The sequence below is a fragment of the Dipteris shenzhenensis genome, chromosome 3 (assembly GCF_047967505.1).
Source record: "Dipteris shenzhenensis isolate YYH24624 ecotype China chromosome 3, Dip_SZ_1.0, whole genome shotgun sequence".
NCBI lineage: Eukaryota > Viridiplantae > Streptophyta > Polypodiopsida > Gleicheniales > Dipteridaceae > Dipteris > Dipteris shenzhenensis.
This window is the reverse complement of record NC_141598.1, coordinates 36841480-36864239: the sequence shown is the minus strand read 5'-3', so window position 1 is coordinate 36864239 and position 22760 is coordinate 36841480. Positions and strand designations below refer to the sequence as shown.

General features: G+C 45.3%; 1 protein-coding gene across 8 annotated transcripts in view; it reads left to right on the top strand.

Moving 5' to 3' along the window:
• Positions 1 to 1449: 1449 nt before the first annotated feature.
• The window catches only part of LOC147903729 (uncharacterized), a 37189-nt gene continuing 15878 nt past the window's right edge, over positions 1450 to 22760 (top strand). Inside the window, exons 1-6 of one of the 8 annotated variants that reach the window (XM_087372771.1) lie at positions 1450 to 1632; positions 1809 to 1897; positions 1981 to 2098; positions 2214 to 2352; positions 22168 to 22290; positions 22402 to 22507. In XM_087372771.1, coding sequence (XP_087228897.1) covers positions 2007 to 2098; positions 2214 to 2352; positions 22168 to 22290; positions 22402 to 22507 — 460 coding nt within the window. In that variant the 5' untranslated portion in view covers positions 1450 to 1632; positions 1809 to 1897; positions 1981 to 2006. Of the gene's footprint in view, positions 1898 to 1980; positions 2099 to 2213; positions 2353 to 22167; positions 22291 to 22401; positions 22508 to 22760 lie in introns of all 8 variants that reach the window. The other 7 variants (XM_087372774.1, XM_087372770.1, XM_087372775.1 and 4 more) reach the window with 7 other exon arrangements.

Sequence of the window (22760 nt, the reverse complement as noted above, 5' to 3'; positions counted from 1 at the left end):
TTCATCAAGTATACTGTCATTCCACATAATTGGTTGCCTGTCAATCTCTTCGATAGAGGAGGGAGGAACTCTCCGAAGGGTACTTCTGAAGCTGGCTCAAGCCTTCAAAATTGCAACCATAAGCGGGGAGGCAGGAGACCTGAGATGGGCTAAGGTGAAGATCCATCTAGTGTTGTCCATCTGATCTCCCCTTGAGGAGGGGCTGCAAGTCTGAATACCATGAATGAATATATTTTTCCAAGGCTCTCATCCCTAGGCATAAGCCCTCTAACCACAAACTTGCAAAGCAAGGCCCTGCATTGCAAGTCTAGCTCTATGATATTTAGACCCCCCTCATGTGTGGGAAGAATCAAGGTATCCCAAGCTACTTCGACAATAGTGTCGGTAGTGCCATCTAGCCCGGTCCATAAAATTTTTTTGATAGGCCTTATGAGCTGAGCGATACAATCTCTGGAACTGCACCAACAAGAGCACACATACTAGGTTATTGGCCAGCAAAACTTGGTTCACAACCACTGCTCTGGATGCAAGGTCCAGTCTAGCTGAACTCTAGAAAACGAGTTTCCTCCTAATGCTCTCCAACATAGGAGTAAATTGTTGCAAAGAAGAGATACCCAAACTAACCTGGCATCCTAGGTATCTGACTGACACACCCCTTTGAATCCATGTGAAATCCAAATTAGCCCCCCAATCTGGAGTGTCATCGTTACAGATCGAAAAGCCATTGGACTTATTTCAAATGATGTGAGCACCTGCTGTAGTACAAAACAAATCCAAAGCTGTCCTGAAGGAAGCGAGAGTTTGAGGAGAGGCCTCCAAGAAGATAGCAGTGTCATCCATCTACAATGGGGGCCAAGGAGAAGCAACTCCTTCCAAAACAATACACGATCCCCTCTGTTATTGGGGGTATAAACCTTGCAACCCCCAATCAAAAGAAGAACCCACTGGGCTCTAGAGGAGGGTAAGATCACACCATGTTTGACAACCAAGGGGAGAAAATAATCCGAAACTAAAATACAAGGACCTCCCCTAGTACCAAATGTCACCATTGTACTTATCTAACCTTACTAGTAAAACTGATACTTAAGTAATGCTGCAGTGTGTACAAGATTGGTCCTTACTATAACTCTTTGCTTTAGTCTTCAACTCTTGCGGCATCCTCAAGTACTATACTCCAATCTACTCACAAAAGCTCTAGAAGGTTTCTCACGTGTCAAACTCGTGACTATTGTAGTTTGAGCGTTCTGAGTATCATGTAAGGTCATTCCGAAACTCTTATTTCTCTACTCCTAGCTTGAGGGAAAGCGGAGAAACTCTCATTTCTCTCCTCCTAGCTTGAGGTAAGAGTGGATTCTGTCTTATCCTTAGATCTACTATAAGCTAATCATGAACCATACAAGCAGAAGAATACAGAAACATGTCACCCAAATGTTCATAGACAAGCAAGAAACAAGCCAAGATCAAAGAAGACAAAGGTTTCCTCAAGAAAGAACAAGAGAGAGAACAGATGTGATGGGATCATATGGACGGCAAAAAGAAGGTCGAAGGTCAAGGTCAAAGCCCTTAAGTCAAATCCACTTGACGTTGAACAGATTTCACTTTGGTTTGACGTGCGTCACGCATGCATCAGTGGTCCGAACTACGAACCTTTGTATCCTTGAATGATCAGATCTTTCTTTTGTTTCTGCGTTTTGCCTTTAATCCAGTACGTACTCGGGTGTTAATCTTCCACAATGTATGATAATTCTGTGAAATCATTGTGAAAGCCCTTGTTGATTGTGGCCTAATTTGTTGCATGATTGTGGCAGATTATAGACTTCCTTGTCCTGTCAAGAACCAAGACAGCTGTGATCTAGAGCTCCGTGTCCTTGGTATTCACTTTATGCAGCTGTGGCAGGTGAGAAGTAATTACTAACGGGATTCCTTTACGCGGCGTTTGGACTGCAGGAAAGGGAAGGGAGACTGGTGATGGGTTTTCAGTTTTGTTAGTGAACACAGGGAGCAGCATGTTCCGCTTAGCGTTGGTGGTGTCGACACTTCTACAGGCCGCCTTCGTTGTGGCCACGGATTTTCGCAATTATGACATCTTGCCCTCCATGTAGGTCATCTGGTCATGAAAATTAGCTCCAAGACAAAGTTTTGATTTATTTGGTATGTTGTAGAATTTTAGGTAGTATCCGGGATATTTTGTGAGTTAGCAATCGCTTGCGCAGATCAGATATCAGGAGACTAAAAGTGGGCAAAGAACTCTTTGGGGAACAGCTTGCCTTACAAAGGGGTCGGTGCGTTTATGAGTTGGAAGGCTTGGAGCTGCCCAAGTCATACGAAGTGAAAATCTCTTACCCAGCATCGGTAAATACTACCCAATGGTGGCTCTTCTCCATTTAACTTCACCTAATAGCCCTCAAAAGTGTATTAATTACTTAATGAGGACGTCCCTTTCCCCGCCATTTATGAGGGCCCTCCCCTCTTATTTACGAGGATAAGCATTTCAAACCTTTTTGCTCCATTTATTTCTCTACGCCTTTATGTAGATTACTGGGAAGACCAAATCAAGCCCCTAGCTTAATCGGGCTCTTAGGTTTAGTTTATGTGTATGGAACAGTTTGCTGAGGTTAAGGGCCTTTAGAATAGGTTAATGGGAAGTGTAGATGAGCAAACTAATGGGGGAATTTGGTGAGAGCCAGTAGAGTGCACCTCTAAGAAATCCAAGAACAGGCTGGCTTACCTTGACTTGCATGACACGCATTCAACCTTAGTCGACAAAAGTTGCCCTTTCTATATTTTTTCATCTGGATTGGGCAAGGAAAAGATTAACAATATGCAAGTTAGTTCAGCAAAGACACGTTTCAGTTATTTACATTCAAGAGTGTGCAAAGACTAGTCACTAGTTCTACTCTTTGCTTGAGATTTTCAAATCCTCTGCACAAGACATTGTTTCGAGTGTACAGTACCCTGTCCTTGTCTGCGGTAGGTGGGCCCAAAGAGGCCCATGTGTAGGCCCCCATGTGAGGAGAGCCATGATATAAGTAGGACTGGATATTTTGGTGAGGGCCCAACCAAGGTGGATTCGTAGAGGCCCGTATGTAGGCCCCCATGCGAGGACAGCCATGGTATAAGTAGGACTGGATATTTTGGAGTCCAACGAAGGGCCGGTTGTGGGCTGCCTTCTATGCATCAGTCTTGATGTGCAGGTATTGTCTTTGAGTTGATCTAATCTTGTGGCATCCTGTAGACGCGTGAGCATTAGAGCAAATGGCTCTTGATGATCTCATTTGGTATCAGAGCCATATTAATTGGTGTGAAGACATCAGGTTGATTGGAATGGTAATGATTCATGTCCGTTGAGGGAGACTTTTTTAGTGCAGTTGTGCAAAGTTTGTGTGAAGGATCCTTGGGGCAACCAAGAGCATGCTTGCATGACTCACAAGGCTCTTCCATATAATGCGCCTTCATGGGGTTCTCCAAGCCCAAGGAAAGATGCCTGCCACGCTTCCATGGATTCAGACTGAAATCCCAACATATTTCTACCATAGCCTTTGCTACTTAAAACAAAGAAATAACTTCAGAATAAGCTCTGTGCTTCTTGTTCTCCAAGGGATCTCCAATTCTGAGAGAGTAGGCCTGCACTATATTCACTGTTGCCGCACATTAGTAACAGTATATTGTTATACCTTCATTACCTAGCAAAAATTGTTTGCAAATGAACTAGCTCCCTGATACAGGAGTTGGTCGAAGAGTTCATAAAAGACAGCCAGAATTGACTGCAAACTGAGCAGTGAACTGGCTCAACTGGCTGCTAACTGGAGCAGGCAACTGGCTGCAAGAGTCAAGACTGAGCATCGAAATTAGGGTAAAGATTGGACAGGGATTGAATTTGAAAGCTGGTCCAATAAATTGCTGGATACTGAGCAGCTACTGAGCTGCAAACAGGGCTGAAGGTGATAAGCAGATACATGGCTTGCATGCAGTACTTTAATGCTTGAAAAGGATTCCATTACTCCAAGGGAAGGCCCATGTGTACGCTGAGTGCATGGGTGACCCTACAAGCTGTCCTTTTGGGCCAATCTGGGCAGAATTTTAGCCATTTCCCGCAGCTGCTCGTCAAATTCTTGCTGCTGCTTGTGCAATCTTGCTATCAGCTCTCTTGTATCCTCTCCTGCTCCCTTGCTTGATTCTACCTTTGCCTATCTCCACTACAAAGTGTCCTTGCCCCCATCCTAGCTTACTTTGCCGTAGCTCTGGTGCTCCAACTTGCTTTATCCCCTCTCTCAAACTTTGCCAGCAATCCCTTTGTATGGGTTGGGGATTGCCATCCCCCCCCCGCCCCCTTCTCCCTTCTCCAACATGCACGCACGCATGCAATTGGCTGGCCATCTATCATTTTTCCCTCCCATCTGTCCAACCAGAATGATCGACCATCCCTGAAAGTGACTCTAGCACAGCTTGCCAATCGGGTGTTTGTTTTCAAATCTGCTTAAACTGCTGTGATTTGCAACGACGTTGTCTCCCATTGCAAGTCTTTAGTTCAGCATAATGACTATGGAGTGCTATCCAAAGTTTAATTAAAAAAAAGTCCTATCCTATGTTCTTGTTTTTAAAGGCTCACAAGCAGCATTGCTACACGCCATATGAAGTGAAAAGACATTCCAATAGGCTGTATAAAAGTGCAAGCAAACTATGGTAAAAAAATAGCAAGCTCGCATGCAAGCTCGCATGCACTAGTGTTAAAAACTGTCCCAATCAATACTTCAATTGCTGCAATATTTTACCAAGTCGACGGGCCTGCAACATGCTGGAAAAGAGAACTATGAAAATTTAAAGAATAATTTCAATGTTGATAAGCTGTTGACTCGCTTCAAGGTTTGTACTGCGGAGGATGTACTCAAGACCAGGTCTTTTTGATCAAAAGGGCTATCCTTATTTGTAAAATTTGATCTGAGCATATTTGCTAATGTGAAACCCAATAGTAGCCACAAGACTAGATCAAACAGAGATCATAATACCATGTGCACATAACTCAACTGCTTTATGCTAATCAAATTGGCTGGTAAAGAGGCTAGTACAAGTTGCCCAAGATATGACAATGTAGGTTGAGTGCAATGCAAAGGCATTTTCCAGTTGGTTTTCAATGTGTTCAAGTTGTAGGGTCTAGGCTTCTATTTATAGCCTTAAGGGCTGAACAAGGCCTATGGTTAATTGGACGTTTTATAATCAGGCTACTTGGCCAATGGTTGACTGGTCAACCTATTTTCAGTCTCATATGGGCAGGTATGTGACTGGCCTGATGTGGCCTTTCCAAGGGCCCTCAAAGGTGGCCAATAGAAGTGGTCCCCATGATGGGGGGGATCTATCATCCTAGGGTTGGTGCCCTTGGTATGGAGGGTGAATCCCATGTGAATGTGCCTTGCCCAAAGCAACCTTTTGTACTAGTCTCATCTTGACATGCTAATGGCACTCCCCATCGGGGGGCCTTAGAATTGTGCAACAAAGGACTGTGTGTGTGTGTGAGTGTGTGTGTGTGTGTGTGTGTGTGTGAGAGAGAGAGAGAGAGAGAGAGTGTAAACCCGGTACAACAGCGACCCAGGAGCAAGAAAGGAGCCGGCAGCAGCAGCCTGAAGAAGGCGGACAAGGCTATACAGGTCCGTACACCTGTACGGAACTGTACGGAGCTATGGCGAGCTGTATGGCAGGTAATTAATGCCCCAAAACACTGTTTTTTGGATGCTGATATGGCACAGCAGGTAGCTGAGGCAGACGGGCTGGTCTAAAGAGGCTAGGGAGCTGATGGGAGGGCTGGAGCAAGGCCTGCAGGTCCTCTCTCTCTCACCACACACACACACACACACACACACACACAGAGCCTCTAACCGCTGGCTCTGAGGGTTCTCTTCCTCCTTTTTGGTTCCTGGGTATTGTGTACTCTTTCCATCGCTAGAACCTCTCTTTTTTCTTTGATTTCTACTTCATCTTGGATCTTTTTCTGGTTTTTTTCTCTTTTCTTTCTCCAAAACTTGTATTTTCTTCTCTCTAAATCCTTAAATATCTCTTTCCTCTTCTTCTCCTTGCAAATACACTATTTCTTCTTCTTTGTGGGCTGTTTTTTCTCTCCTATCACTTTACAGGTACGCCCTTTTTGGGTTCCATCTTCTTCAGAAGACATGGCTGAATACTCTTATGAAAAAACTTTTCAAATGGATCGATCAGCTCAATGCAAAAAGCAAAAGCAGGCTGAGGGTCAGCATGACCTCGTGCATGATTCTGTTGAAGCACAACTGGTTTATGATGTCATGCACGAAGGATTTGCAGACACAAGGAAAGAGTGGAAAGACTCTGTTCCATCGGTTGGTCTCATGGTTGAAGTGGATGAAATTGTGGATCCAGTTAGAGAATATGTAAAAAATGCAGTCATTTTATTTTTCCTACGCTGGATGCCCTGCTGCAGAGGTAGGCAACTGGTTGACCCGAACACTGGCTGGCTCGTTTGTTCGTAAGGTACACTATGCAGCCGGAGGCTTTTTTGAGATCATTATGGTAGATGAGATTCACATGCAAATGCTTTTGGAACATTCACCACTCTTTTTTGGGTAGCAAATGGTGCACGTTTTGCCATGGTCCCCCACAAGGGATTATTAGGCTTTGATTCCACATCGATGCCTGGTCTGGGTTGAAGTTGTAGACTTCCCGCAATGCATGGCCTCACTCTTGCCTAAAATTGCAGCGACATTAGGTAAAGTGGTTTGCCCACCGCAGCCTAACGGCAACTCTAATCGATTTTGCATTCTCTAGGATACTGATAGTCCCACACCGGAGTCTTATTCAGTCACGGTGAACAATGTTGACATGGAAAGTGCATTTTATAAATTGAAATGGGGATTATTTGCAGGGGCTTGTTTTGAATGTAAAAAATTTGGGCACATGGCTTCGTAGTGCCCAATGAGTCGGCACAAAATGCCTCCTACTACTTTGCCTGCTCAGGTGCCCAATAAGGATGCCCCTGCCTCTATTGGGAATAAACTTAAAGGTAATAGACAGTTTTTTGTGAATCAGGATAAAGGCAAAGTCCTAGTTGTTTCAAATGGGAACGCTTCTTTTCCTTCGCTTCCTTCTATCAACTCTTAGCAAAGGGACCAAAAACTCCAATTGATGGATGTCAAAGTCCAAGAAAAGTTATTTCTGTTCGACGACCTCCACCCCCTCGCACTTGGAATGGTGCATCTTCTAGTGGAAATTCTCCAGAGGTCAACTCAGGAATTGGAATCACATGGGCTGCAGTGACAGCTCGTAGAACCCTCTTCCCTGAAGAAGAGGTTGCTGCATTGCTGTCCAATCCTCAGGCGGATGTTTCTTCTCAGGGAAGAGGCCTTGACCCTGAGGTAGAAATGTAGGGTTGACATCCTGAAGGTTGCTGCTGTACATAACTGTTTTTTCCTATAAATATTTGTAAATATGTCCGCTCATATCAAATGCCTTACTTTAAATGTTCAGGGGATGTGTGACAGTAGGAAATGGAAATCTATGTGGCTGTATATCAATCGATTTCAGCCTGATATCGTGGCATTACAAGAACACAATCAGCATGTCTATGTAGGAAAGACAGGTCATTACTGTGGCTATGATATTTTTAATGCTGGGGAGTACTCTTTCTCAGGTGTAGTCATTTTGATTAAGTATGAGCTTCAGCCAGTTATTGCTTTAAATGACAATCAAGGCAGATGGATTATTCTTCAATGCATCATTCAAGGCGAGGTGTTTGAATTTGCTTCTGTATATGCACCTCAATCTTCTCGGGATAGAAGTGCAATTTGGGATGCCATGCAATGATATCCATGGAGATATCATGCCTTTATATGTGGGGATTTCAATAATGCTCCGCAACAGGGTGACAATACATCAAGAAATACTCATATGTTAACCTCTGAAAGGCATGCATGGTCTCAGTTACTGATTCATATTGATTTGGTTGATCTTTGGAAGGAATTGCAGCCTTTGTCACTTGAATACACTTTTCAACATAATGCTCTTTCTTGCTACCAGGCACGTCTGGATCGCTGGTATAGTGTAGCCTCGCAACAAAATGATGATTTTACATGCAAAATGTGGGTTGACTATGCATTTGTGCATTCAGATCATGCACCGTTATGGTTGAGGCTATCTTTTCATGATATGCCAGATGATAGACTGCCTCAAAGGCGATATCTGATTATGAACAATAGCTATTTGCAGCATGTTGATTTCAAGGCAATGGTTACTGAAGCCTATCAATCTCTATCATCTCAAAGCCACTTTGGTATTGATAATGCATGGGATTTCTTCGTTTCCAAAATGCAAGTTGTAATTAGAGGTTATGGCAAGTCTTACATGAAGACTCTGAGGAAAACTGTTGCTCAGGCTAAATTGACTTGCCAAGACCTCACTGAACTTAGTCACTTCCGTCCTTCGCTCTTGCATGAGCAAACAACACTATGCTAAGCTAAACATTGTCTCCAAATCAATGATCACAGGAAACTTGCTAAATGGGAGACCAGAGTAAGACAGAGCTTTCACAGATGAAGGCTGTTCTTCCAAATAATTTTTTAAAAGCTTATGTCAAAAGAGATTAAAAACAAACATTTGCAGGGTGCTTATGCCTGATGGTTCATGGACTACATCACGGTCACAGCTTGCTTCTGTTTGTGTACATCATTTCTCTCAGCAGTTTGGTTATGTAGATCCTCCCTCACCGCAGGTTTTGTTTGCAAGAAATTTACTTTTACAGCATGTTTCTCCTATTATCTCCAACACTCAAGCCTTGGAATTGGAGGAACCTTTTACTGAAAGGGAATTGTTAGATGCAATTAAATCGTGTGGTAGATGGAAATCTCCAGGATGGGATGGTCTTACAATTGAATTCTTTTTAGAATATTGGCCTCTCTTGAAGCATACTTTGCTGCATATGGTGAATTCTGCTTGGCAAATTCAGAAAATGCCAGACACATGGAAGAGAGGTCTTGTTAAACTCCTTTCAAAATAGCAAATCTGTGAATCTTTGGTTGATTGGAGACCTATCACGCTTATGCCAGTTATTTATAAATGTACTACCAAAATGATTGTTGATCGGATAAAAGACTATTTGCATGATGGGTTGCACCCTGCGCAATATGGTTTTGTTACTCGTAGGCATATCACAGACAACATTGCTAATGCCTATGTTGGAATAGAATATGCCAAATATATGCAGCAGGATGTTTTGCTATTGCAAGTTGATATTGCCAAAGCTTTTGATACTGTTCAGTGGGACTTTATTTCACAAACAATGCAAGTCTTGGGATTTGGCACAAAAATGCAGCAAGTTATTAATTGGCTATATCAAGATAGTAAAGCTGCGTGCATACTTTCAGGGGATATTTCTACAACCTGGACTCTTGGTTGTTCTGTTCGGCAAGGCTGTCCCCTCAGTGCTTTACTATTTGCCATAGCCACTCATCCAATGCTTCAATATATGGACCACCTTTTGCTAATCTATGCTAACAGAATCATAATCATAAACATAATCATAATCATAATCATATCATATCAATCAATCTATCTAGTCGCTAGGACGAAACCGAAGCCTGGTACAGTGATGGCTCTCTTGTGGGCTGCGAAAATATCTCGTATTTGCGTTTGTCGAGCTGTCTCGAGTTGTGGCGGGGGGCGTGGTCTCCTCGCTCTCTGGGCTATGTCTAGAGTGATCCTTCGTCTCTGTTGGTCTCCTCTGAGGAAAGCTGTGATAGGTCAGACCTCAATAGAGTGTACTCTGGGGGCTCTCTGTCATACATGTGGCCTCTGCGTCCCTCTCTCGACGGTACTGTGCTGGCTGCTCATCCAGACTGCTCTCATATCGGCTAACTCCTCTTCCTCCACTCCACTGTGTCCGGCGGTTGACGCAAATGTATAGAAGTCTGTGATGTGCCGTTGTGCCCGGTCACCCTCTATGTCCTGTAGTGGTCTGACTAACCCCTGCTGCTCTCTAATTTGTTGTAGAAGCGCCTTCCTGTGTCATCGCATCTCATCGGATAGAGTCTGATACAGACCTGGTCATGGAAATGGATTAGTCGTGACAAAGGACTGAAGCCATTCCCCTCTAGGTAGAGACAGTGGTAGCGTCCTCGAATCTCATAGTAGGCTGGGCAAACATAAAGGAAATGCTCCTCTGTCTCAACCGCCCCCAGCATACATAGCGTGCAAATCTGTTGCTCTCTAGGTATACCCGTTGCTCTCCCTGCCTCAATCCTCAGCTGATGGGATGAAACCCGCATCTGACCAATGACAATCCTCAGCGCATGAGATACTTCTCTATTCTTGAGATACTGGAGTTTGATAATGAATCCCTCCTATGATACTCGTAGGAAGTGGTCGCGATAGAACTGGGTCTTGGTAGGGAGTTCCTGGTCCTCCCCCCAAGTCCGGGATGTGTGAAGCTGGAGGAGGTCTAACCGTATAATACGGTTGATCTCATCTTGCGGGATCAACTCAGGAGGTGCATCCATGCTGTACTGTACTGAGAGAGAGAGAGAGAGAGAGAGAGAGAGAGAGTTTATTAAAGTCTGCTAAAGATCTATGGTCTATGAGACTGAAGAAAAACCTGATAGAGTGAGCAAAAGGATGGAGCTACTAAGCGAGCATCCTAACCCATGCTAGAAAATTTGTAAACATAGTCAGTGATATCATAGTACATGTCCACAAAAAAAAAAAACCTAAACAGCCATCCTAGCATCATCATATCATCATCCTCATGTGGAGACATAGTGTGTGCAGGTAGGAAGCCAGTAATGGATCGTTGTTTGCTATCTTGATGAGTAACCTATTGTGTCCTCCTGGCCGCTATTCGGCGTCTGATGACCGCCACTGTAACCCCAGACAGTTGCCATCTAGACCTGAATAGAGAGGAGATGTCAGTGAGTGATCTGTAAGTCTGTCCTTTGCCTGGTGTGTCGCCTCTCGGTGTCAGGGTCTTTGCCTCTCCTGCTAACTGTGACAGCAACCTGTTCGGTTTGGAAGAACTCTGTGATTGTACTCTGGGATGGGTTGGGCACGGTCCCTTGCTCATCTCCTCGATCTGATAAGACGATCTCTATGCCGGACCGCCTCGGAATAAAAGCTGCCAGGCATCTCTGGTATGGATATAGGAGTCGTTTGGATAGGCCCTCGAACGCGTTTCTGAAAAAGCAATGGTATCGTCCATGGATCTCATAGTAGATTGGGCAACGGAAAAGAAAGTGCTCCTCTGACTCCACCTCATGGCGCTCACACAAAGTGCAGATGTGACTCTCCCTGGGTATCCGCTTTGCACGCGCGCTCTCGATACGAAGCCGGTGCGATGACACGTAACTGTCCGGGGCAATCCTGAGTGAATGTGGTAGGTGGATCTTGGTGTATCCTGGTGGAATGATGAAACCGTCTAGCTTCACAGGGAGCTCTGCCTATGCTAGCCATGTCCTGAATGTGTGTAGCTGTAGGAGATCCTCCCGGATGATTGGGTTGAATTTGTTGCCCCGGAACGGGACGAATGGAGTGTCAATGCTGTATTGGAAGGGTGGCAGCTTTTGTCTATATGAAAACCCAATCTCTCAAACCACCCGCATGTGCGTCCGTACCAACATCTCTGATCACCTCGAGCTGCTAGTGCTAGCCAAGGTAGCTTGTGGTACACAAGCCGTATGCGCGCACTCGGTATAGATAAGTGATAGTCTGGAATGCTGTATCTAATTGCAGAGGAGATGCCTCGAACTTAGCTTGGATAATCTGATGAGGGACAGATGGCTTGCTGCGTATCATTCGTGAGAGTAGGAGAATTTGTAATCTCTCCACTCGAGTCCACTCTGTGTTGGAGAGGTTTGGTCCCCAACAAGTGCTACCGTACATGCCCGCAGGTTGGACCAAGGAGTTGAAAAGGAGAACCTTGGTCCGTGGGTCCTGAAAGTGTGAGTGGAAGCACTGTCTCTCCAGTCGGGCCAGGGAAGTGTAACCTCTACTCAGCTGGGCCTGCATCATGGGTCTCATTGTGAAGATAGATCCTAAAAACAGAACCCCGAAGTATGTGTAGGATGAAACGATCTCAACTGGTGCTCGGTCAAAAGGATGAGAGAGAGAGAGAGAGAGAGAGAGAGAGAGAGAGATGTAGTAATGTCCGCGGGAGGCCTTGCGGGCCTGTGGGACAAAGTGCGCAAAAAAGTAGAGTCATACAAGCCTTAGTGGGCTGTAGCAAAGGATGCGCTAGGGCCCGTGCTGAGTACTAATCTATGCTAGCAAAATCATAACCAGTCAATCACCAATCAAGCACAAGCTGAATCAAGTCGATCTCAGAGCTGGGACTCAGAAACCGAAGCCCGGCACAGTGATGGATCTTTGGTGAGCTGTGACAATATCTCGTATCTGCGTCTGTCAAGCCGGCGGGGGCCACGGTCTCCTCGATCTCGAACTCTCTAGGTTATGTCCAGGGTGACCCTTCATCTTTGTCGGTCCCACTAGAGAAGAGCTATGATAGGTCAGACCACAATAGAATGTACTTTGGGCACTCTGTCTCGTGCGTGATCTCTGTGTCCCTCCCTTAGTGGCACTACATCGGCTCTCTCTGCTGATCGAGGCTGCCCTCATATCAGCCACGGTCAGCCTCCATGTTCTGTGGTCTAGCCGCCACGTGCTTCTCTCTGATCCATCGCAGTAGTGTCTCCCTGTGCCGGCGCATCTCCATCAGATGGAGCCCAATATAGACCTGGTCATGGAAATGGATCAATCGTGATAGTGGACCGAAGCCACTCCCCTCTAGGTAAAGACAGTGTTAGCGTCCCTGTATCTCATAATAGGCTGGGCAAATACAAAGAAAATGCTCCTCTGTCTCAACCGCCCCCAGCGTATATAGCATACAAATCCTCTGCTCTTTGGGTATACCTGTAGCTCTCCCTGCCTCAATCCTCAGTTGATGGGACGAGTCACAACACCGGCATCTGTCCAATGGCGATCTTCAGTGCATGTGAAACTCCTTTGTCCTCGAGTACTAGGGTTTGATAATGTCTCAACCTCCTATATGTCACATAATGTGTGTATGCACCTCTCCTTAAGTAGGCCCTCTGCTCTGCCGCTCTCGATATGAAGTCTATGTGAAGAGACCCAAAACTGCCCAATAGAGATCCTCAGTGAGTGGGGTAAGTGGATCTGTGTGTATCCTGGTGGGTCAATGAAACCCTCCTCTGTGATATGCAAGAAATGATCGTTGTAGAAGCTGAGCTTCATTGGAAGCTCGCTCGGTCCCAGCTAGGTCCGAAATGTGTGTAGCTGTAAAAGAGTCATGGATGACTTGGTTGACCTTGTGTGATAGGAGAGGAGAAAACGGCGCGTCCATACTATACTGGAAGGGAGGGAGTCTATCCATGTGGAGCCCCAGTTGCTCAAACCATCTCTTTGCGCGTGCATACCGGCATCTGTGGTCACCTCTTGCTCAATAAAGAAAGACAAGAGTGGAAAGTATGGCTCTGCTGATGTGCAGTACAATGTAACTCAAATGAGCTGAGGTAGATTCATTCAATAGATCTATCTCTGCTGTACTAGCAGATGAGGATGAGAGAGAGAGAGAGAGAGAGAAAGAAAAGAAAGTTTATTAAAGTCTTTGGAAGACCGATGGGTCTCTGAGACTGTGAAAAACCTGATACAATGAACTGTGGTAGTGGAGCTACTAAACGAGCATCCATACCAAATGACAGTACTAAATCCTAAGTACAACATAGTCATATCTTGACTATATATATATATCAATCTCAGCATCATCGTTGACATCATCATAACCATCATCATCATCAACAATAGCAGTAGGACATCAGGATGGATGAGGCTATGGAAGTGGAGGCATGAGGTCAGCAATAGAGCGCTGTCACCCCCCCAAGGGTGCAGTCCTGGTACGTCTCCTGCGTCATAGCTCCGACCCTAAACAAGGAGGGGATGTCCCCAAGTATGATCTGTGAGTCAACCCTTTGTCTAAGCTGTCGGGTCATAGGCTCCAGGTCATGGTCATGTCGAGGCCTCGCCTCGTGGGGGTCTATGTGATCTGGTTGAAAGAACTCCGTGATAGAGCTCTGAGAAGTGTCAGTTGAGGAGGAAGTCTGCTCCTGTCTCTGTGCTTGGAGTATCCTATCGCGGTGTCTAAGCACCTCATGAATGAATTCAGCCAAACATCGCTGGTCTGGGTAGGAGAGGAAACGGGCCAAAACTCCATAACTATCTCTGAAGAGGCAGTAGAAACGCCCTCGGATCTCATAGTAAACAAGACACCTGAAGATGAAATGCTCCTCTGTCTCAACCTCCTGCATGTCACATAGTGTGCATATGCGCCTCTCCCTGGGTAACTGCTCCGCTCTGCCGCTCTCAATACGAAGTTTGTGTGAAGAGACCCGGAACCGCCCAAGAGAGATCCTCAGCGAGTGGGGTAGGTGAATCTGCGTGTATCCTGGTGGATCAATGAAACCCTCCGCTGTGATATGTAAGAAGTGATCTCTGTAGAAGCCCAGCTTCACTGGAAGATCACTCGAGCCCAACCAAGTCCGGAATGTGTGTAGCTGTAGTATATCCTCATGGATAACCTGGTTGACCTCGTGTGATAGGAGGGGAGAAAAAGGAGCATCCATGCTCCTTTGAAGAGGCAGTAGAAATGCCCTCGGATCTCATAGTAGACAAGACACCTGAAGATGAAATGCTCCTCTGTCTCAACCTCCTGCATGTCACATAGTGTGCATATGCACCTCTCCCCGGGTAACCGCTCCGCTTTGCCGCTCTGAATACGAAGTTTGTGTGAAGAGACCCGGAACTACCCAAGAGAGATCCTCAGCGAGTGGGGTAGGTGAATCTGCGTGTATCCTAGTGGATCAATGAAACCCTCCGCTGTGATGTAAGAAGTGATCTCTATAGAAGCCCAGCTTCACTGGAAGATCACTTGAGCCCAACCAAGTCCGGAATGTGTGTAGCTGTAGTATATCCTCATGGATAACCTGGTTGACCTCATGTGATAGGAGGGGAGAAAAAGGAGCATCCATGCTGTACTGGAAAGGAGGTAGTCTGTCCATGTGGAGCGCGAGTCCTGCAAACCATCTCTCTGTGTGTGCATACCAGCATCTCTGGTCCCCCCCTGCTGCAAGTGCCATAGAAGAGGACAATGCTAGCCATGGTATCGTGCTACGCCTGGATGTGTAATCCCCATACTCCCTGACTCGGTACAGATACGTGATGACCTGAAATGCAGCATCTAGCTGTAATGGAGAGAGAGAGAAAGAAAGAAAGAAAGAAAGTTTATTAAAGTCTTCGGGAGACCGTGAAGGTCTATGAGACTAAAGATAACTGATACAATGAGCATAACGGTGGCGGTCTGAAAACGGGCCAGCCAACCGTTTCTACAAAAAAGAGGTTATGGACGGTGTGTCTAGTCCTGATACAAAAAATATGTGTCTACCTCCAGATGATATAAAAAAGAAGGGGGGGGCACAAAAAATGGGGCAGAGGGGGGAGATACAATATATATGTGCAGGTGGTGATCGTCAGAGACCAATCATAGAGGGGCCGTCAAATGGGAGGCCAGAAAAAACCGTGCAATAGATGATTGGCCTCTGACGTCACGCGGCCTAGTCGAGTTGGTCGTCGGGGGCGACGGGTGGCCCTGTGGATGAGGGCAACGGTAACCCCGGTGGGGCGGGCAGAGAGCAGAGACGAGATGTCATGGACCCGGATGTGTGAGTGTGTCCGCTGGCGCAGCTATCGTGGCTCTGGCTCTCGCTCACGTCCGCATCGTCGGCTAGACTGAGGAGAGGTCGAGAGAGAGAGAGAGAGAGAGAGAGAGAGAGAGAGAGAGAGAGAAAGAGATGGGCACATGTGCACACATTGTGAGTATTGGGGAGAGAGAGAGCAAGAGAGAGTGAGCTGAGAGCTGAAAGCTTGAAAGCTTAGTTGCAATAGAAGAGTGTGAGAGTACAACTAAAAGAGTGAGAGATAAGGTTTTGTCCTAGTGACAAAACCTTAGTAGTCACTAACCATAGTTAGTGAACTAACTGCAGTTAGGGGGAAAAACCTCTTAAAGAGGGAAAAGTGCCCCTAACTAGCTTATTAAATTACATTGGTCACTGCTGAATTATATCTATAATTCTAACACCCCCCTGCAGTGCCAATGTCATGTACAAGGCTGATCAATCACCAAATGGATATAAGTTCAGGGCACTGCGAAATGCCTCAGACTTTTCACGTGGTAGTGCTTCGGTGAAAAAATCTGCAACGTTGTCATGTGTGGACACAAAGATCATACTGATCTCTCCTGCATGCAACTTCTCTCTGACGTAGTGATAGTGAACCTCAATGTGCTTCATGCGAGCATGAAACACTGGATTTTTTGCCACTGCAATGGCACTCTGACTATTAGTGAGAATTGGAGGACCCTCCAATGACAGATGAAGATCAGCAAATAGACGTCGCAGCCAGACACATTCAACTGCTGCTGTGAAAGCTGCCCTGTACTCAGCTTCACATGATGAGGTAGCCACTGTAGATTGTTTCTTGCTCAGCCAGGAAATGCAAGATTTACCCAAAAAGAAACAATTGCCACTAGTGGACTGCCTAGTGTCATAATCACCAGCCCAATCTGAATCACTGTAGGCATGCATCTGCAAGTCACCCCCCCTGGGAAATAACAAGCCAAAAGACTTCGTGCCCTGCAAATAACGGAAGATGCGCTTAACTGCCTGCCAATGCATAGTTTTTGGGCTGTGCATATACCTACTCACCTGAGATACTGCAAACTGAATATCAGGTCTAGTGTTGCAGAGATATATGAGACATCCAACAGCCTGACTGTAAGATGTGGCATCAACTGATTCTCCTGCATCATGCATTGTGAGTTTCAGCCCCGGCTCCATGGGAGTGGCTATGGGCTTACAATCATGCATGTTAAATCTGTCCAAGAGTTTCTGCACATACTTGGACTGAGACATAACAGTGCCACGTCTCTCTTGAGAGAACTGGATCCCCAAATAAAAGTGAAGCAGCCCCAAATCTGACATGTCAAAGGTGGTCTGCAAATCAGCTTTGAAATCTGCAATATTATCTTCATTGGACCCTGTGAGCAGTAAGTCATCGACATAAAGAAGGATGACTAAAATTTCCCCCCCATCCATCTTGATGTAGAGGGTGCTCTCAGTAGGACTATTGTGCAGCCCCTTGCTGGTCAAAAAGGCATGAATCTTGGCATACCATGCACGGGGGGCCTGTTTCAGCCCATACAAAGCTTTGTTTAGCTTGCATACCTGAAGTGCATTTGCTGTAATTTCAAAGCCTGGAGGTTGTTTGACATAAACCTCTTCCAGCAAGTCTCCATTTAAGAAGGCTGTTTTTATGTCCAACTGATGAACATTCCACTCAAAATGTGCAGCCATTGCAATAACAGATCGGATGGTGGTCATCCGGGATGTAGGAGCAAATGTCTCCTCATAATCTATGCCCTTTTTCTGAGCATAGCCTTTAGCAACCAGCCTTGCCTTGTATCTGTCAATGGAGCCATCTGGCTTCCGTTTCACCTTGAAAACCCATCGTGTACCAATGGCATGTTTACGTGGTGGCAAGTCTACGACATCCCAAGTCTGATTTTTCTTAATGGACTGCAACTCATCGTGCATGGCATTCATCCAATGCACATTGTCCTTCGAATGTTGCAGGCTCCTCCTCATCGAGAAGAGGACCTGCATATGCTGATTCCACTAAATTAGCACCTTCCATGTGCCTTGCTGCACTGCGAGTCCTGCGAGGTAATGGAGCATCAATCTTACTCTCTCTGAGAGTCTGTAACAGCCAGTTTGGGACTGTTTTTGCTGCATGTATGTCTGCAATTTCTTGCTGAACCACCTGTTCCACTGCCTGTGGAGGGGGCAAGACATCTTGTGGCTGAATTGGAGCATCGGGAGGTGGCTGTAAATTCTGATTTGCATCAGAAATATCAGCAGGGGAACCCAAAGCAATGGGTAGTAACCCCTCAAGAACATCCTCTGAAGAAGAAGGCATATGAAATTCAGCCTGAGTGTGAGCTGAATTTTCTGCAAATATCACATCTCTACTGACAATGATCTTGCGTGTAGCAGGATTGTAGAGACGGTACCCCTTGCTTTCTGCACTGTACCCAACAAATATGCACTTAATTGCCTTATCTGACAACTTGTGCCTAAATTCAACTGGCACATGAGCATATGCAAGGCATCCAAAGACTCGGAAATGATCCACTAAAGGCTTTCTCCCATTCCAGACCTCATAGGGAGTTTTTGTTTTCAAAGCCTTAGTGGGAGCTTGATTTAAAATGTAGTTGGCACACATCAGACCTTCAAGCCAGAATTTGTGAGGCATGTGTTTGCTTTTCAGCATACATCTATCCATCTCCATAAGAGTTCTATATTTCCTCTCAGCTTTGCCATTTTGCTGAGGGGTCAGCCTCACTGTGAGCTGATGCACAATACCCTTGCCTTTCAGAAAAGCATCAAAATCTGCAGACAAGTATTCCCCACCTCTATCTGTGCGCAATGTCTGTATCTTGAGTCCGGTTTCATTTTCAACCATGGCTACAAAGTGTTTAAACACCATGAACACTTCTGATTTGCGCTTCAGCCCAAAGACCCAAGTGAAATTGGAGTAATCATCAATAAAAGTAACAAAGTAGAGATGACCACCCAATGATGGAGTCCTCATGGGACCACAGACATCACTGTGTATAAGCTGTAATTTGCGTACAGCTTTAACTGAACCATCCTTTTTGAAGGGAAATCTATGCATCTTGCCTAAAATGCACCCTTCACAGGCATGTGGAGGAGGTATCTCAAGAGGTGGCAATGCATCAACCATAGAGTGCTTCTGAAGTGTCATCAAGCTGTTGTAATGCATGTGGCCATATCGGGCATGCCATAATTCTGCATTCTGCATGGCAGCAGTAGGAGTAGAAAATGCAAAGACCCAAGTGAAATTGGAGTAATCATCAATAAAAGTAACAAAGTAGAGATGACCACCCAATGATGGAGTCCTCATGGGACCACAGACATCACTGTGTATAAGCTGTAATTTGCGTACAGCTTTAACTGAACCATCCTTTTTGAAGGGAAATCTATGCATCTTGCCTAAAATGCACCCTTCACAGGCATGTGGAGGAGGTATCTCAAGAGGTGGCAATGCATCAACCATAGAGTGCTTCTGAAGTGTCATCAAGCTGTTGTAATGCATGTGGCCATATCGGGCATGCCATAATTCTGCATTCTGCATGGCAGCAGTAGGAGTAGAAAATGCAAAGACCCAAGTGAAATTGGAGTAATCATCAATAAAAGTAACAAAGTAGAGATGACCACCCAATGATGGAGTCCTCATGGGACCACAGACATCACTGTGTATAAGCTGTAATTTGCGTACAGCTTTAACTGAACCATCCTTTTTGAAGGGAAATCTATGCATCTTGCCTAAAATGCACCCTTCACAGGCATGTGGAGGAGGTATCTCAAGAGGTGGCAATGCATCAACCATAGAGTGCTTCTGAAGTGTCATCAAGCTGTTGTAATGCATGTGGCCATATCGGGCATGCCATAATTCTGCATTCTGCATGGCAGCAGTAGGAGTAGAAAATGCAAGAGCATGGGCTGCTCTTTTCTCAAAAAGATCAAGCTGAAAAAGCCCACGCAACAGAGTACCAGATAATCTCAAGGCATAATCATTTTCCCTGTCTCGGACAACACATTTGTCATCCTCAAAGATGACCTGAAATCCAGCCCTGTTAAGAGTGGACACTGAAAGAAGATTCTTGGTGATACCAAGCACATATAAGACATCTGAAAGTCTGAAAACTGAGCCATCAATGGCAGTAAGCTCAACTTCTCCTGTGCCACGTACTGAATATGACGAGTTATTGGCACACGTGACTTTCTTACCAACGGGAGGTGGATGCAAGGAAGTAAAGAGACACTTCCTAGAAGTGATATGCTTGGATGCACCGCTGTCAAAATACCAAGTATTCAGTGTTTCATTGACACTGAAAGCAGATGCATCCATAGAAGAGTCATAACTGCAAGTTAAAAATGCATATGTAACATCATTACAAGTGGCTGTACTATCTCGAGCATCTGGAGCACCCAGCCTAGAATCTGAAATGCAGGATAAAAAGGCATAATCCTGTCCAACAAAGTTGGGTGCAGCATCCCCACTGTCAGATGCATGAGGAGCTGAATCTGAAACAGCCATACCGGAGCTGTTTTTCTTCTCTTTTGCAAGCCTTTTCCTACATTCTGCAATGTGATGACCTGGCTTTTTGCAGTAATGACAAAAACCCTTCTTCTTGGGCTTACTTGCATCATTTTTAGCCTTTTGTGAAGGCTGTCCTGACCCACTGGAAGGCTGATTTACTGATGTCTTTGCCTGTCCCTTTGTTTTTGACTTGAACTTTGAGAGCATAGCTTGTTCACCTGCACGTGAAGCCAAGTTTTTCCTGGTCTGCTCTTCCTGAAGCAAAAGTCCTATCAACTCATGAAAGGTGAGAGGATTTGCACCCCCCCTCAATGATAAGTTCAGCGAGGTATGAAAGCTGAGATAAGACTCAGGAAGAGAATTCAGAGTGGTGGTAATCATCTCTGAATCAGGAATAATCTCATCTATGTTCAATAATTGCTCTCTGAGATCCTGTAGCTTTGTGAGGTGGACTGACATGGAGTCACCCTCTTCCATATGTGTATTACTTAACTCTCTTTTCAAGAAAGATATGCTTGCATCATTCCGGGCTGCATACATGTTTTCTAAGATATCCCACGCTTAACACAAAAGCCCCAAAATAGGCCCGAAATTGCAACCAGAAAGGGGCAAATTGATCAAAAGCCCCAAATGTTGCAAGAATTGCGCTCTGTCTGCAAAATCCCCAAATTTCACTGCGAAATAGCAGTGTAATTACAAAATCCCCAAATTTCTTCAAGAAATTGTACCGCAGAATTGAAAGCCCCAAATTTCGAGCTTGAAATTATTTGCAAAGTCCCAAATTTTGTCTGCAAGATTGCAAGCAGAACCAAAAAGCCCCAAATTTCTGAAGCAGATTCTGCAAATTGATTGCAATGTCTGCAGCAAACAAGATGCCCCAAATGTACTCTCAAAAACTGAGCCAAACAATGGCTGTCTGCAAAATGTGCCTGCCAAAGATCACCTGCAGATGAAGGAAACCCTGTATGGATGTGCAGGTACAGATCTGCAAGTACGGATTTTTGCAGCTGGACTGTACGGTCGTACGGAAATACTCGTGCGGTACGGACGAGCAGATCTGCTGTACGGACGTACGGATCTGCGAAACAATACGGCGAAGTACATGCGTACGGCAACAAGCTGTACGGTACAGTACGGAATGCAGCGCTACACGTACAGTACGGCGACGACGATCTGTACGATGACAAATGGCGAATGGCAGGGCGTCGCAGGTACAGAAGCAGCAAGTACGGTACGGCATGTACGGCAAAGTACGGGCAGGTACGGACGAGTACGAGGAGGTACGGATGAGGTACGAAATTGCATGTGAACAGTCCGTACAGATTGTACGGACGACGCTTGTACGGATGGCGTGCTCCAACGGGAATGCAGCAGGAGGAGGAGCTCGAACTATCCGGGTAGGAGGAGCTTGGGCAGGGAGCAGGAGCTCAACGAGGCTCTGATACCAAATGTGAGTATTGGGGAGAGAGAGAGCAAGAGAGAGTGAGCTGAGAGCTGAAAGCTTGAAAGCTTAGTTGCAATAGAAGAGTGTGAGAGTACAACTAAAAGAGTGAGAGATAAGGTTTTGTCCTAGTGACAAAACCTTAGTAGTCACTAACCATAGTTAGTGAACTAACTGCAGTTAGGGGGAAAAACCTCTTAAAGAGGGAAAAGTGCCCCTAACTAGCTTATTAAATTACATTGGTCACTGCTGAATTATATCTATAATTCTAACACACACATGCTCCTGCCTGTTTCCCTCCCTCCTTCCCTGAATGCTTCACACACACACACACACACACACACACACACAGAGGGGCGCTTGTGCACACACATGCTGCTGCCTGCTTTTCCCTCCCTCCTTCCCGTATGCTTCTACTTCCTTTTGTTTGTCTAGTTTTAAATAGTAATCTTGCACTTTTGTTATGATTGAAGATACCAGCCAGCTTTACCATTGAATTGCTGAAGGGGGGCTCCTTCCCGGCCACACGTGGAGGAAGAAGACTATTGAACACAGAGAAACTGATGTTTAGGGCAGATGAAAGCCAAGGTGCTGAGGTAGTTAAAATTCATAAAGCCAATCTCTTATTTTTGAATTTCGGTATTGCTTGTTTGGTTTTTGACAGGAAGGAAAAAATATCGTTTCTTACTTTTTGTATTGGTTGCCAGGTCCATGATGGGATGCGATTAGCTCTTGTATTGATTACGGTGGAATCTGCTGGGTTTGTTGCAAAGCAGGATACCAAAGAACAACCCTTTGTCATCTACAATATTTGTGAGTCATTCCTTACAAGTATTAGGTTAAAATTTAATGTTTTTTGGTCATTAACCTAGCTTTCTGTCCATTAGTTTAAATATAAATGCCATTGTGGCAGTTGGAACTGGTGGAGTGATGATATTGAATTGTGATTTTATGAGATTTCTATTTGGATTTTGCGAAGTGATTATATTTTTCTGAGGCTTTAAAAGGTCTTTGCGTGGATGAGATTGCTGCTCTTCCAAACAGACTGCGTTCACAGTGATGTCAA